The 14,237-nt window shown below is 39.2% G+C and overlaps 1 protein-coding gene across 2 annotated transcripts in view; it reads left to right on the top strand.

Moving 5' to 3' along the window:
• Nucleotides 1-14,237, top strand: part of LOC142385217 (ankyrin repeat- and BTB/POZ domain-containing protein 3-A) — a 197,509-nt gene that overhangs the window by 118,926 nt on the left and 64,346 nt on the right. For both annotated transcript variants that reach the window (XM_075471519.1, XM_075471518.1), the window contains exon 2: nucleotides 9,348-9,497. In XM_075471519.1, the coding sequence (XP_075327634.1) occupies nucleotides 9,348-9,497 (150 nt within the window). The remainder of the gene's footprint in view (nucleotides 1-9,347; nucleotides 9,498-14,237) is intronic.

The raw sequence follows: 14,237 nt of genomic DNA, 5'->3' as shown, positions 1-14,237 counted from the left end.
AAGATTACAATAAATATCCATTGCACATACCTCCTAAATATATAAATAAATATTATACATATGATGCTAAAATAAAAAACAACCCCCCCCCCCCCCCCACACACACACACACATATAAAAATACTACCTAAGATTACAATAAAGAACCTGACACATGCACCCCCCACCCCCACCAACACACACACAACCATTAAGATGTATTATTTAGTAACCTAATTGACCAAGGGACCATTGAAAATTTGAACCTATTCGTTTTACAGTTCGGGACCCTGTATCTTCTTCCTGAGGGCAGTATCTCATATTCACCATGCAAAATATGTTCACCATCCACTAAGATTTTCAGACTCTGCCTTTTCACTGTTTCATCAAATAACGCTTACAATGATGTGGGAGAGGGCATGCCCATTATTTTCCCCGCTCTCTTGATGAGAGTTTGCAGTTCACCTTTCAATTTAATAGACAGGTTCCCAAACCATACAATAATCCCATATCTAATAATGGATTCAATGGAAGCCCTGTAAAAGACCAACATTATTTCTTTCTCAATGCCAAACACTCTCAGCCTCCTCAAAAAATTTAGACACTGGCTGATTCTTGCATTTAAAAATTCAATATGCTGGCCCCATTTTAATTGGGAATCAAATACCACACCTAAGTATTTGTATGTGGAGACCTGCTCCACTGCCTCCCCATTCACAGTCACCACCTCATGGTTACCTATAGACCTGGGGTCAAAGACCATTTCTTTTGTTTTGCTTACATTTAACACCAGATTGTTTAGTTCACACCACAACACAGCTCTATCTATTTCTGACTAATAGCCAGAAGAATCAGAGTCGTGTGTCAGTAGACTAAGAATGACTGTGTCATCTGAAAACTTGATTAATTGTTTGTGTGGTGGTTTTTGTAGTCGTTTGTGTATAGTGTGAACAATAACGGGGAACTCACACAACCTTGTGGGACCCCGGTGTTAATTGTCAGTGTGTCAGAGAGTGTAGAGTTTATCTTGACCTGTTGTGTTCTATCAGTGAGAAATGCATTGTACCATTTAATGATTACCGGGCTGACATGCATTTGCTGTAACTTCTCTAAAAGAATACTGGGCACAATTGTATTAAACGCAGAACTAAAATCCATAAAAAGAAGCCTGGCATATGCCTTGGTGTTTTCAAGGTGCTTGAGTATGAGATGTGATGAGGTGCATAAGGCATCAGCAGTGCTCCTTCTATCTTCTGAGTAGGATCTGATCTGAGGATCTGAGTACTCCCTCCACCAGTGTTGTGTGTAAATCTGCAGCCCATTGTCCACACGGCATAAACTCAGACTCATCTCTGGCTGCTGAAATGAAGACCTTAAACGTTATCAGGCCACAAGAGGTGAAAAGAGGCTGAGAGCCATTTGGCATCAAATATGCAATTTTGAGATACTCGAGGATTTGCATTATACATCTACTTTATGCATCAAATTCACCTCATTTCTGAGAAAAATATTGTAAATCTTTCTTTGCTTTTCACCCAGAGATTCTTACTTTACCTAGGACTTACTTTTGAGATGAAAATGTTAGAAAATATCTATAGTCTGCAAATAAAATAGGACCAAGTGGTTCAAATTGGTGCCACATTGATAAGCTACAAAATATCTTGCTGCTTATTTGGTAGGCAAATAGTAATGCAGGCAAAAAGCAATACAAACATAAAACTAAATGTGATTGTGAGGGAAGTGTTTCTACATAAAAACTGCAAATAACACTATAAAGTCAATTTAGCAAATACTATACATGTATGCTGCTTAGGTAAGCATTGAAACAGAACTTTTATTCGCGATCATGACTGTTTCCATCATTTATTTACCTGCATTACCCACAATACATCTTTCAAATTAATCAGGAAGATAGTTGGAAAATATGTTGACAAAAAGGAAGAGGAGTGCCTTGGACTCTTTGCTTTTTCAAAACATGTGTTCATTTTAATTTCAAACTTTACATGCTTACATTAAAGATCTATGAAAAATGGCCAAAAAATAGCTGCAATTTTAGCTGCTTCAAACAATCCATTTATTAACTGTGTACTGTAGCTCTGAAGCAAATGATATATGCGGTTAAAGAAACGTGACCAAAAATTGAAATTGATGCTTGAGATGCAAAATGAGAAGAGGACTGCAGTGATGAATCTCTGATTATGCAAATATGTTGGGAAGGGAATGCCTGTAAACATGCAGAGAGGGTCAGGGGAAGGAGATGAGCACAGGCTGCAAAATCATTCCAAGTGAGGACATCTGCATGCGTTTTCATGCCGGATACGCTTACTTGGTGTGATTTATTGATGAGGATGTGTGGGCCCGTGTTGTTGGCCAACACTACACATGGGGAGGGGAAATTTCAGTGGAAACGAATGTGATGGAATGAAGTATATCGTTCCAATGCTAATGGCGGGGCGCAGTGATCAGGTCAGTGAGCAGCAGCTGAGTACTGTGATTATAAAGAGTCACTAAACTGGTGACTGCACACATGAATTTCAGAATATTGAATTGTACACACACTTAATATGTTGCAGATATTACAGGAGGCATTGGCACAATTGACTCAATGAAATCTGCAGAAATGCTATGGGAGTTCCAACAGGTGTTAACCTCTTTACTCTGTTTCCATTCATGAAGTGTCTTCCTGAGTTTACTGGACAAAAAACAGATTTTGACTTGCAATCATTATTCTTTGGGGATAAATTAGCAACTACTGAGAAACTTAGTTCAAACTCTTATTCAAGAGGACTGTCACTATTGCAGTCCATCTTACATCTCATGTGTGGTGGATTCAATCTTTCCTTGCTTAACATTTTTGCAGTGTCAGGCAGTAAATGTACTGTATTTAAAACTGTAAGACCTTCATGTCACTCTTTTAAAATGCCAGAGCGCAAGTACTTCCATTAGGACCTGTGAAGAAGATACTTTTTTCGCCTTTATTCGTTTGCCTGCAGAAAGAACAGACGCTCAAAGCTAGAAAGAAGGCCTTCACACAAAATGAATGATTTATAATGATAGAAAGAATACACAAATAGTGACACAAATGCAGAACTCAGCTAATATGTCTGTTATAGGTATGTTCACCCAACTTTTGGAGATTTTTCAAACTCTCCAAAGGCTGAGAAAACATTTTAAATGCATTACTACGAGGGATGTCCCAATCAGGTTTTTTTGCCCCCAAGTCCAAGTCCGAGTCATTTGATTTTGAGTATCTGCAGATACTGAGTCCCAATCCGATATTTCTACAGTACATTAAAAAAAATGAAGAACGGCGAAGAAACAGATCCAGGATGTCCCTGATTTTTTGTTTTATTCACCTTATTTTATCATTTAACACTTAGCACTTCTCCGAGGTAGCTTGAACAAAAAAAAGTAATAAACAAATTCTTCACATTGGAGTTTAGTGCAACAATGTCTAATATAAAAACGAGCAGCAGCTCAACTTGAAATAAACAACAATGAAACAACAACTTATGTATATGTTTGATTTGATTGGAGGACTTGTTTGAGTCATTATAAACTCACCATGTGGGTACTCAAATTGCACTGATTATATCTTTACTTATTGATGTGAATACATTTATAGTGCAAATGTATACTGAATGCAGTTTTAGACCCAGTGAAGGTTTATAGTTAACATTACGGATTGTAGTCATTGCTGGAGCCACAGTGGTAGTAATTTTCGTGATTTATTTCCCACCTGGAACAAAAAAAGTGCTCTGACAGAAACTGCTCTGCCGCTTTCTTACCCATTTGCCCTTTGTACGAATTTACCATGATTTGCAGTGAGACACGGCTTTTGCTGAGGTTTTTCCTCTTTTCGTGCCCTTTCATTTCTGCTGTGGGATTCTACCAGCAGCAAGGGTATGGATCAATTTGGTAGACAGGCAGACAGCAGGGTCAACCATTTAATCATTTTGACCATTTCCCTCCTAATGTGTTCTAAGTCCCTACTACATCCATTCATCAGTGGTGAAAGAATAAATGTCTCTGAGATGGGTGTAAATGCAGCAATTACACCCCTGAATCATGCCCCTGATGAAATGCCTTTTTTGTTACACTTCTTGTCTGCTCAGTCATGTGCATGTGGCTGCAATGCTTGAAAATCCCTGGGAGCTTTCTTGTGTAAATGCTTCCTTACAGTAAAGTAGAAAAAAAACAAAAGACGACCACGTCAGCCAATCACTGTGCTGTTAGGCAGCAGTTGCCTATTGCCATGGCAACTACCTGTTAATATTCCAACAGAGTTTTCTTACTGACAAAGGCAGAGCGACATTCTCCCACTACAGAAAATCAATTGGACATTCCTGCGGGGAAAAAAAAGGATCTGATGGTGCTGCAATATTTGCACATGTGGACGGTCCACAGCTGCAAACTGACCCCGCTGACCTTGACTTGTAATTTAGAGCTGCAGAGGCTTAGTACATGTGGCTTACTGCAGATCAAAATGTCATCTTTGGGATACAAGCTCTACTTCTTATTGGGTAATCAATTTTGTTAGTGTTTTTTTTGCCCTTCTTCTGTACAAGAGATTTCTGCTGTGGGGAATGTTTGAAGATTGGGCATTAAGGGATTGAGTTTTCTCTGCTCCTTGGTGGTAAACCATTCAGGCTTGATTGGCTGGCTGTCATATAAACGGATGGCTTTGATCATGAATTCCATTATGGACAGGTCTTGATCTCAAATTGTCCAGACAATGCTTTGTCCCATTTCTGATCTAAAAACAACCTTCTTTCTCTTTTTTACTGGAATTTTCCCTTGCAAGAGGCAGAAAAGCCTGTACAGTAAGCTATTACTGAAACATTTCCATGTGCATGCTTGTGTTGATAACCCTCGTATTAAGCTGAAACAATTAGTTCATCAAATGGCTGATTAACAGAATATAACTGATTACATAACTTGCCAAACATTCAGCTGCTCTGGCTTTGTATGATGATTTCTTCTTCTTGTCTGTCACATGTGATTGTAAAAAAGAGTGTCATTTGTTTCTAATTCAAATAAACAATTCTGAGTAGCCTAAAAAAAAAAAAAAAAAAAAAAAACATAGCTTAGGAAATCATTCTCTCTGTTTTCTGGCATGCTGAAGTAAGAAAAAGGAAATCAGTGGAGTAGTAGAGTAATGGATGCTATAAAATTGTTGCCTTTTTAAAAATGTTAGATAATATCATTATTGCTTATAATAAGCAAGTCAAGAAAGGTGCCATGATGTGTGACACATCGTCTCAGTGAAAAGAGAAACAACACAGAAAACCAGGCTTTTTTTTAGAAATACTCAGATATAACTGTTTTTCTAAGTGTCTGGTGCAGGAAAAATATTTCTAATTCTAAATGTCAAGGTGTGCCATTAAACCAGCTGTGTTTTTCTCAAAAACCCTCTGCAAAACACATTATACTTGTAAAAGTGATGAGCAGTTCTTCCTAAGACTTCAGGGTGCTTTCGGGATTTCAAATTGATCTTGTGTAGAATATATAATGTGTAGTGTGGAAAATGCATGCGTTTTCGGCTGGGCTATTAGGGCCTGTCATTTGTCCCTTTCAGCTAAAGGCTCACTCATATCTCTGTTGTGTGCAATCTTTTCTAAACCTTCTGAATAATGTTGAAAGACAATGTTGAAAATGAAAAAAAACTTCACACTGGACTCATCTTTATTCACTGTCTCACAGTGGGACCTCTGAACTGAACTGAAATATAAAAGAGATTGAGATTTAGTGGTTTGATTTGCGTTGCACAACAATATCATGGAAAGCGCTGCGTGTCATTATTTTACTTTTGAAATATCATGTTTACATTATCACTATTAGCTCTATACCTGCTAAAACATTTATTTTATTTATTTTGTAAGACTGGAAAAAGAGGGAAAGGCAAGCAAAAAAGCATTTCCAGCAGCTTTTACTTTTTATGCCAAACTTACTAACAGTTTGAATGACAATCAGCTTATTTAAGTCACAGATTTTACAGTGGTTGGTTTCCATGTACAACTTTGATTATTATTAACAAGGTAACAGCTGAGCCGGCAACAACTAGAACTAATTTGACTTGGTGGCTACATGCTAACAAGCTAGCCAGGCTAACAGGTCAATGGAGGCCCGAAGCTTTTTTCAAGTTTTCCTGTCCTACTCTTGGGCTGTCCAGAAAACACTTTTTGAACCTTTAAAGCTCTGATCAGAACAGTCCACAAACTTTGCCATGGTAAACTTCAACCAAATTTAGGGTTATTTTTGACAACCGATTTAACTCAAATGTCAGTTTGCCAACTGTCAGACAAGGTTATTTGCTTAGCTCCAATGGGATAATATGTTTATCGACTTCATACAAGAGACGTCTGAATGACTGACATCTGAGATAAGTTTACTAAATACCGGCACTTGTAAATTTGTATCAATGCTGTAAGTGAAAGTCTTAATTGTGGCACTTTATGAGATGTAATAATTTCACCATTTCAAATGTGACCAGTCTATTGGTGTTATAAATGTAAGGTCCGACTGAGAAAGTGTAGAAAATCAGCCAAGGGAAGGGAATCTTGGCTCCTCTTTCATTCATTTTCAACTCAACATGCCCATGTAAACCCAGAAAAATCTGTCTGAAAAGTCGCTTCATAGAAGATTTAAGCTTAAGGGGGGCGTATCTGTATGCCGCTTGGAGCTTTAAAGTGGTCGTGTCCCTGTGATCTAGTCTCCATCTCCGTCTGCCCGACAGCGGTTGAAATGATGGAAGCCCGAGAATAGAAAATGCAGGTCATACCTGTTTATCAAGGATCAGAACAGTTCTCAAGTGTTTGTAAATATTCATCCAGCTTCCCTGAAGGTCACAGAAAGACGTGGCTGAGGCGAACTCGGCATTCTTTCAGGTCTCATGTTGCTTGTCATTTTCTAATCAGACGTTCTTGTGAGCGTCCCCTCTTCTCATCATCCTCCTCCCGTTTCCTCGTCTCCAAGGAGCCAGGCTGGCATCTTTCTCACTTCTGATGTTTGTTACACAAACATCACCTAAGATCAAATATTTCTACTTTTTTTTCCCTCTATCTGTAGAAGCCAAATGTTAGTGAGAGATAACATGTAGAGGGAGTGGGAGGTGGGGAAAGAGAGAGCTGCAGAGTTGTTTATATGTCTTGATCTGACTGGATGAATAATTCAGAATAAGGACTCACTGGCTAACCAGGAAAATTTTAAAGAATAGTTTGGGCAGTGGGAGGGGAAAAAAATGGGTGACGACCAAGATCAGAGTTCTCTGATTAAAGAGAACATTTTCAATTATTCAAACCATTTCCCCCTCCCAAAAACTAGGAGCAAAATCTCTGGCAGAAGAAGTCACATGAATGTCACATGGTTTTGGTGATCAGGAGATCAGATCATCTCTCTTCTGCATTATGTGACAGGAAAGGAAGGGGAACTGACAGCTTCCTTCAGACCACAGGCATGCCGAATCCCTGATTTTCTACTTTCCATCCGGTGTTCTGAAGTCCCGTTTCAGAACCTTAAGTTTAATGCTTTCACAAGACATTTACTGCACTGGACAAACTGCAGCAACACAAACCTGATGAGCTTTATATTTAGCAATTTCTATCTTTTACTCATCTTTATGGAACAGATTTACATTGTCACTGGTAGAGACTCTTCATAGCTTAAACTCTTAATTGAGTGAATTAAGCTATGAATTAGGGTGTGTGAGGGCACATTTGTGTTCTTATGTTATGTTTATGCATGTAGCAGACGCTTTTATCCAAAGTGACTTACACTGGTAGGCAGGGAGGGTAAGAGGATCTTCCCTAAGGACCCTTACTGGATGTAGTACCTTTCATGCAGGGATATTAACTTAAAGATATTAACTGAATGTGTCACCTCTCACATTATATTTTGTTGTGGTCGCAGGTGTTTTCTGTGTTCTGCGCCGGCAGACAGGAAGTAATCCATTCCAGAGCTGTTATTGCTGTCACGCTTTGAGATTTTTAGATGTTTTTTTTTTTAAAAAGCATTAAAAAGACTGTACTCTAGTGGGAAATAGCACCTAGATACACATTGACATGTAGTCATTTAAATAAAGTTGAAACTGCATTTAAATTTGTATTAAAATGATTCCAACATAGTTTGATTTCTACTTCATAATAGTGAAATGTTGCATTGCTGCTGACAGAAACCTTCCACTGCCTGACTTACGGTCACATATTTTACTTGAGGAATCCTGTTTCAGACACACCCTAATATCAGTTGCTCCTTGAATACCGCTTAGTGGTCAAACAGCATGGAAAAAGCTGCTAGAGGAATTATTGGAAGGCCTAAAAAAAAAAAAAAAAAAAAAAAAAAAAGGCAACCTCCCCAGAAAGGCTTTGGGAAGAAGAGGGAGTGACTGACTGGGGAATACCGGAATTCTTGGGTTGGACACTGTGGGAAGAGAACATGGTGGGTGGAATCTGAATCTGGATCTTTGCCTAATTTCTATGGAGGAAAAACTACAAAATAGGATTTATAAGCCTGCTGCACTGTGTCCACTGTATGGGTCTTTTGTCTTCTATGCTGGCATCAAACACAGACAAATTGACCAAGTTCCCCCATGTTGTAATTACGCTTTGTTGATAAATGCCGTATCCCACTGCGCTGTATCATTAGGATTAGCACTCAATGTGGTGTTGCTTTCTATTCTGTAGCAAAAAGCTCAATATCCAATCTGTCACAAGCCATTTTCTGCTGCTAAACAAAGCCTTGCTGCAATAACACCACCTAAGTGGATTTATTCTTGTCTTCCAACATAATCTGCTGCAACGTGTTTGCAAAAAAAATAAAAAGACACCTGAAATCAGAACAAGATGTGGTGTAAAGGAAACTCAGTTTGTGTCCTTGAAGCATCAGAATTTTGCTCAACTATCATTGCAGCTATGAAGTATAAGAGAGTGAAATCAAACTACAAGAGGGCTAAGATTTCCTCACAGGGGCCGTTGACTTTAAAGATTTAACTCAATGAAAATGCAGAGCTTTGAGTTGCTGTTAAAAAGCTAACTTTGTGAAGTAAGGATCTGATAAATTATTAGTCACTGAGGGTTAAGATGCAACATATGCTTTTAACCCGTGGTTCCGTGTTTAGTAATTAAGACAAACGCTCTCTCTGACTGCGGTTTGCAAAATTAATCGAAGTTTCCGACTCGGTGTTTAGCTTAAAGTGCTGATTTGCATTTCCCCTGCTTCTCTGGACTTGCAGTTTGCGTTCTCCTTTTAATTGATGGTGGTTAATTTCATATCAGTAATTCAGCAAGCTGAAAATTAAGAAAATATGATACTCAAATATTCTCCTTCCCACTTTTTTTTTACCATTTGTCTCTGCTCTGTGTTATTTCCAGGTGTGCTGAGCCTGCCTGAGAGTTTGAACCTGCACCGGGACCAGCAGCGCTCGGGAAGGGGCAGTGAGGGTCATGGATACACCCAAGCAGAGCTCCGCACGCTCGAACAGTCACTGCTCGCAACCCGGGTGGGCAGCATCGCAGAGCTGAGTGAGTGTAGCTTTCTCATCAGTATACAGAACACACAGCAGGAACCGTGTTGTAACCAGGTTGGAAAGGAAGCACATTTTCCTCTTCTCACACGCCTTCTTCCAAACAAGCCTTTCCAGAGCTTTCTCTCAGTATGGTCTGTTAATGGAATTTGGACCCGTGTCATCATGCAAAGTATTAAACTTTGGTCACGTGACATCCAAGAGATATCCAAGAGAAGCTAAGACTGATGAAGGAATTTAATTTCATCCATCTCATCCAGCCACTGAATGCACACATGGTTTTCCACAAAATAATTATTCTTGGCCATGGCAGCTCAATGCTGCAGAGACAAACTTTCAAACACTTAAGGAGGCTCTGCAAGCCTTTACTTATCCAGAATTAGATCAAAACCCCCATCTGCTCACTGGATTGTAACACAGTGGGACAGTTTGTATGAGTTTAGGTGTGTCAGAGTTTGAGCATCTATGTGCCTGGATGTGCCTTGTCTGTTGTTGGCTGTTTGGATGGTTGAGTTTGGGAGTGGCTGTGCTGGTCAAGTGTGTTGTGGGTGTATATTTATCTATGTGAACATATCTGTTTGTATCTGTGCTGTGGAGGGGAGTTCTGTAAAGGACTTTGTGTTTGACTGACTCAGTTTGCACTGATCTTAACTAGCATACAGGTTGTGCAAAGCATAACTTCATGTCTGTGATTAGTGATTACCCTGCTGACTGATGCAAGTTTCCCATATTATACGCATTTGAAAAAGTTTATGCAAGTCTCACATGTCTTTTGAAAATGCACTTGAAATTCTTGAACAGATTATTCACTTTACCTTGCCTCTGTACGCCTAACTGCTCCAAATGAGCCGTTTCAAAGTGTGTATCTTTAAGATAAATGAGCTGCTGTTGGCCTTTCCCTTTTGTAAAAGAATACTGGACCTTTCCTGCTATAGATACTCCAGTGAAAAACGTCTTTGTGGGCCTTCAGTCGGCCTGATCTGCATCCAAATCTTGGGACATGATATCTTTCACAGTTTGACGATGCTTAGTGATTATTCCAAAGAGAGCAACCAACACCTTGTTCGCTCAAAAGAACTGAGGAAACATTCTCAAACTGTGAGACTGTACCTAACATCTGGGTTCGGGTCCTCTAAATAACTGAAACACAACTATACGGTTGTAATATACCAACGGTTGGGATTTACTAAGACACTGAAATCTCATTTTTTGCTTTACAGGACCTCTAATTTGTTTTGAAATCTAAATATGACTACGGTTTTTCATAAATTATCAACACATGGATTTAAGGGCAAAACTAAGAATTATGTTCATTTTGATGATTAATGCCCCCAAAATACTTTGTCTACTGAACAGGATCATGTATAAAACTAATCTAATTATGACATAAAGCACATTATGAATGCAGCAGAAACAGTTACGCACATTAAACTGATCGCTCATGGACTCATTTCTGCGTCTATTTGCCAAATAGTGTGAAGAAATGAACACTCCCTGTCCCTGTGGGCTATCATGGTCAGAGGCTGACCCAGCATTATTCCGCTGTCCCCTCACTGCTCATCCTCCTCTCCCCGTCTCCGACTCTCTCTGACACTCTGCAGCCAGGAACAGTTCCGTTACAGATGTTCCAACACCTGTTTATGTTTCTCGCCTGGGGATCATTATATCCAAGGTCACCGCCTCAGACATTTTTGACCTCAACTTGAAAGAAAGAGCTCCACCTTTAGCTTTCACACCTCCCCGTCATTTTCACGGTCTCATGTTAGATCATTCTGTCCCCCGCAGATATCTGCACAATGTGATGCAGTGCGTTTCTATCCCATGTACACATGTCCAGGCTGTTGGCTTGGACCCCAAAGCACATTATGGACCAGTAAATCTCTGAGTAAGAATTCAATGACTTGTTTTTGACCTGAAGGCAGCTTGTGAAACATGATCTAATACACCCGTATCTATACCGGAACTAGAAGAGACCTGAGAGAGAAAAAAAAATGCAGTGAAATGTACATCATATATATCAATAATACAAAAGTAATCTTCCTTTGCTCCGACAGGTTTTTAAAAAGAACATTTCCCTGAGATAATTTTAGAAACTCATGATATAGAGAAAACCATCCCTTTTCTATGCATTCACTCTACTCTGACATTCATTAGTTTACTTGGACAGCACTCAGCTGTCCTCAGCCGTTGCCAGGCAACAGTAACCATTACCATGTACAAACTAATAATGTTCAGTCATCTGAATGGCCTATTGAATACAAGACCTATTTAAATCCTGCATTATTCAAGTAAGAATGACCTAAAATCAGATGCTTAGTATTGGGGAATAACTATTAATGCTGTATGCAACTTTTAATTTCAAAATCTTTTCAGTTGCAAAGGAGATTCTTTTTCCTGCGAAATGTGGCTTTCACACAGAATTAATAGGGCGAAGACAAGCTTATGAGCAGCTAATTATAATTGTGCAAAGACTTGACTCTTGGAAAAGAAAGGGAAGCGGATGCAAATACCATAAAGATGAAAAGCAAAGAAAAAGGTGACACCGTTTGCGAATCAGTTCTTCACAGCAGAAAATGCAACACGTACACTGATCGTGTGCGTTACTCACCTACTCTCTTGGGTTTATTCTTGCTTACTTGAACTTAAAAGTCCACAACATAACAGATACGCTGTTGACTTGGATCCAATGGCAGGGTCCCAGTTTAATGCACCATATCTACGTCTGTTGGGCAGCTGAACGATGCCAGAGGTTGACATGTGGCCCATGATACAGTCTCTGCCAACTGCTTGCAGTAATTTAGTGGATTTGAGTGGATTCTCTGGCGTTATTTTCTCCTCATGCCACGTTATGTGAACAGATTGATCCTCGGCTCACGAATCGCTGAATAACACGAGTGTGAATCTGCTTACCAAGTGTATCGTGATTACATTAAAGGAGTGCGACTTCAAACATGTTCTTCCATCTGCCTTTGCAAGGAAGGAGCAGATCTGCCGGTTGTTGTCTCAAACACTTTTTCTGCGCATAGAGAAGTTTAATCTTTAAAACAGGTGCAAAAAAACCCTGTAAAAGTTTGTTCATCATGGAAGTGAAGCTCGTGTTTATGCAACTTCTCTAATCTATGTATATACCAAGTTATATCACTGGTTATTTAATTACGGGTCCTTTGAGAAGATAAAACCTAAAAGAAGATTTTCTTTTCTTTTTAAAGAAGCATAGCACATTTGTCTTATTATATTGGTATAGGGTATTCATTCCCATTCCCATAAAGAGGTCTGGTTTATGACCACAAAACACATTATTGAACCCCCGGCTGATCCGGTCCAGCATTGCCTCAATCTCAGTTGCAAACCAGACAGACAACCAGTCATGTCACTTACCATATCAGAAATGCACCCCGGTGCTGCAAATCAGACCAATTTCATATATTAGAATTATTATATTATATTATAACGTATTATTATTATTATTAATAGCTTTAAATCAATAAGTGAACAGTGTTTGTCTATTTTTGTCACTCCTTTTTGTGTAATAAACTATTTGAATATCATTAATTTGCTTTTGGAGTGCATTTTGAAAATTACGGACTCGTGACATTGTCAGGATCTGATGGTATCCGACACCTACATGACAGCTGTTACACATCAGATTTATAGTGAAATAGTAACTTATGGGTGCATCCTGAGTGCCATCATGTCATGATTTATATTTCTGTTTAGGCTTTCTCATGCTCATTGCTAGATCCTCACTGTCATCCATGCTAAATTCACCCATGCTGAATCAGGTCTGTTCTTGTTGTCATAGTCAGGTTTTGTTTTTCCAAGTCAAGTATTTTTCATAGTCTCAGTTTAGGTTTTTGTATTCTGGCTCAGTCGAGCTTGTTGTTTGTCTGGATTCAAATAAATCAAGTTTTTCATTTGGAATATCTGCATCCAGGTCCTCCTACACAACCACACCGCCATTATGACTAAAGGATCTGGCAATGGGCATGAGACAACCTGGAGACTAAATACTGAGTAGGGTGATTAGTGATGGAGTGCAGCTGAGGGGAGAAACACAGGTGATGTGAGTGAAGCTGATGACCAGGGCAAGAGTGACTGAGGAAAAACATGGCAAAAACTAAAGACTAGACAGGAACCTAAAACAGGACCAGAAATGTAAAACATGACACGAGCTTTTATTTTCTATTTTTAAAATCCAAAATAAGCCCAGATCCACCTGATCCTCCCCTCTGGCTGTAGATTTAACCCTTAAATTATCATTCAGTATCAATTTAATATCATTCAAACATGACAAGCTTTGAAGAATAACAGGCAGAGAGAGAGGGGGAGAGGCTTTAATTACGCTTTTAAAGACTGTATCACATCTGTACACACGTCTTAAAACATGTAAAATGCATGAACAGAAAGAAGGGACTGTTACCTGTTGAGTAACGCACATTTCCTTATATGGAAAGCCTTGTTGGAATGGTGGGATGTCGGAATGGGTGTTGCCGCCCGTTCAGAGAAGCAGGGAGGAATCTCATGGAGGAGCCAAAGAAAACTGCTACCGAGAGCAGAGACAAAAGAAGAGCGAATTTTCCCCATCGAAAACAACTCGAACCTAAAAGATCTTGTAGCGGTTAAGCATATTCTAGATTCTATTTTTTTTTTTACAATGTGTCACCATGGCATCGGACTGTGGCTTAATTTGTCACTATTTTCTCAATGTGATGACATCCGTGTTGCTCCACATCACTGC

Source organism: Odontesthes bonariensis, chromosome 8 (assembly GCF_027942865.1).
Source record: "Odontesthes bonariensis isolate fOdoBon6 chromosome 8, fOdoBon6.hap1, whole genome shotgun sequence".
Taxonomy (NCBI): Eukaryota; Metazoa; Chordata; class Actinopteri; order Atheriniformes; family Atherinopsidae; genus Odontesthes; species Odontesthes bonariensis.
The sequence above is the reverse complement of the archived record's forward strand: the minus strand, read 5'-3'. Positions and strand labels throughout refer to the sequence as shown.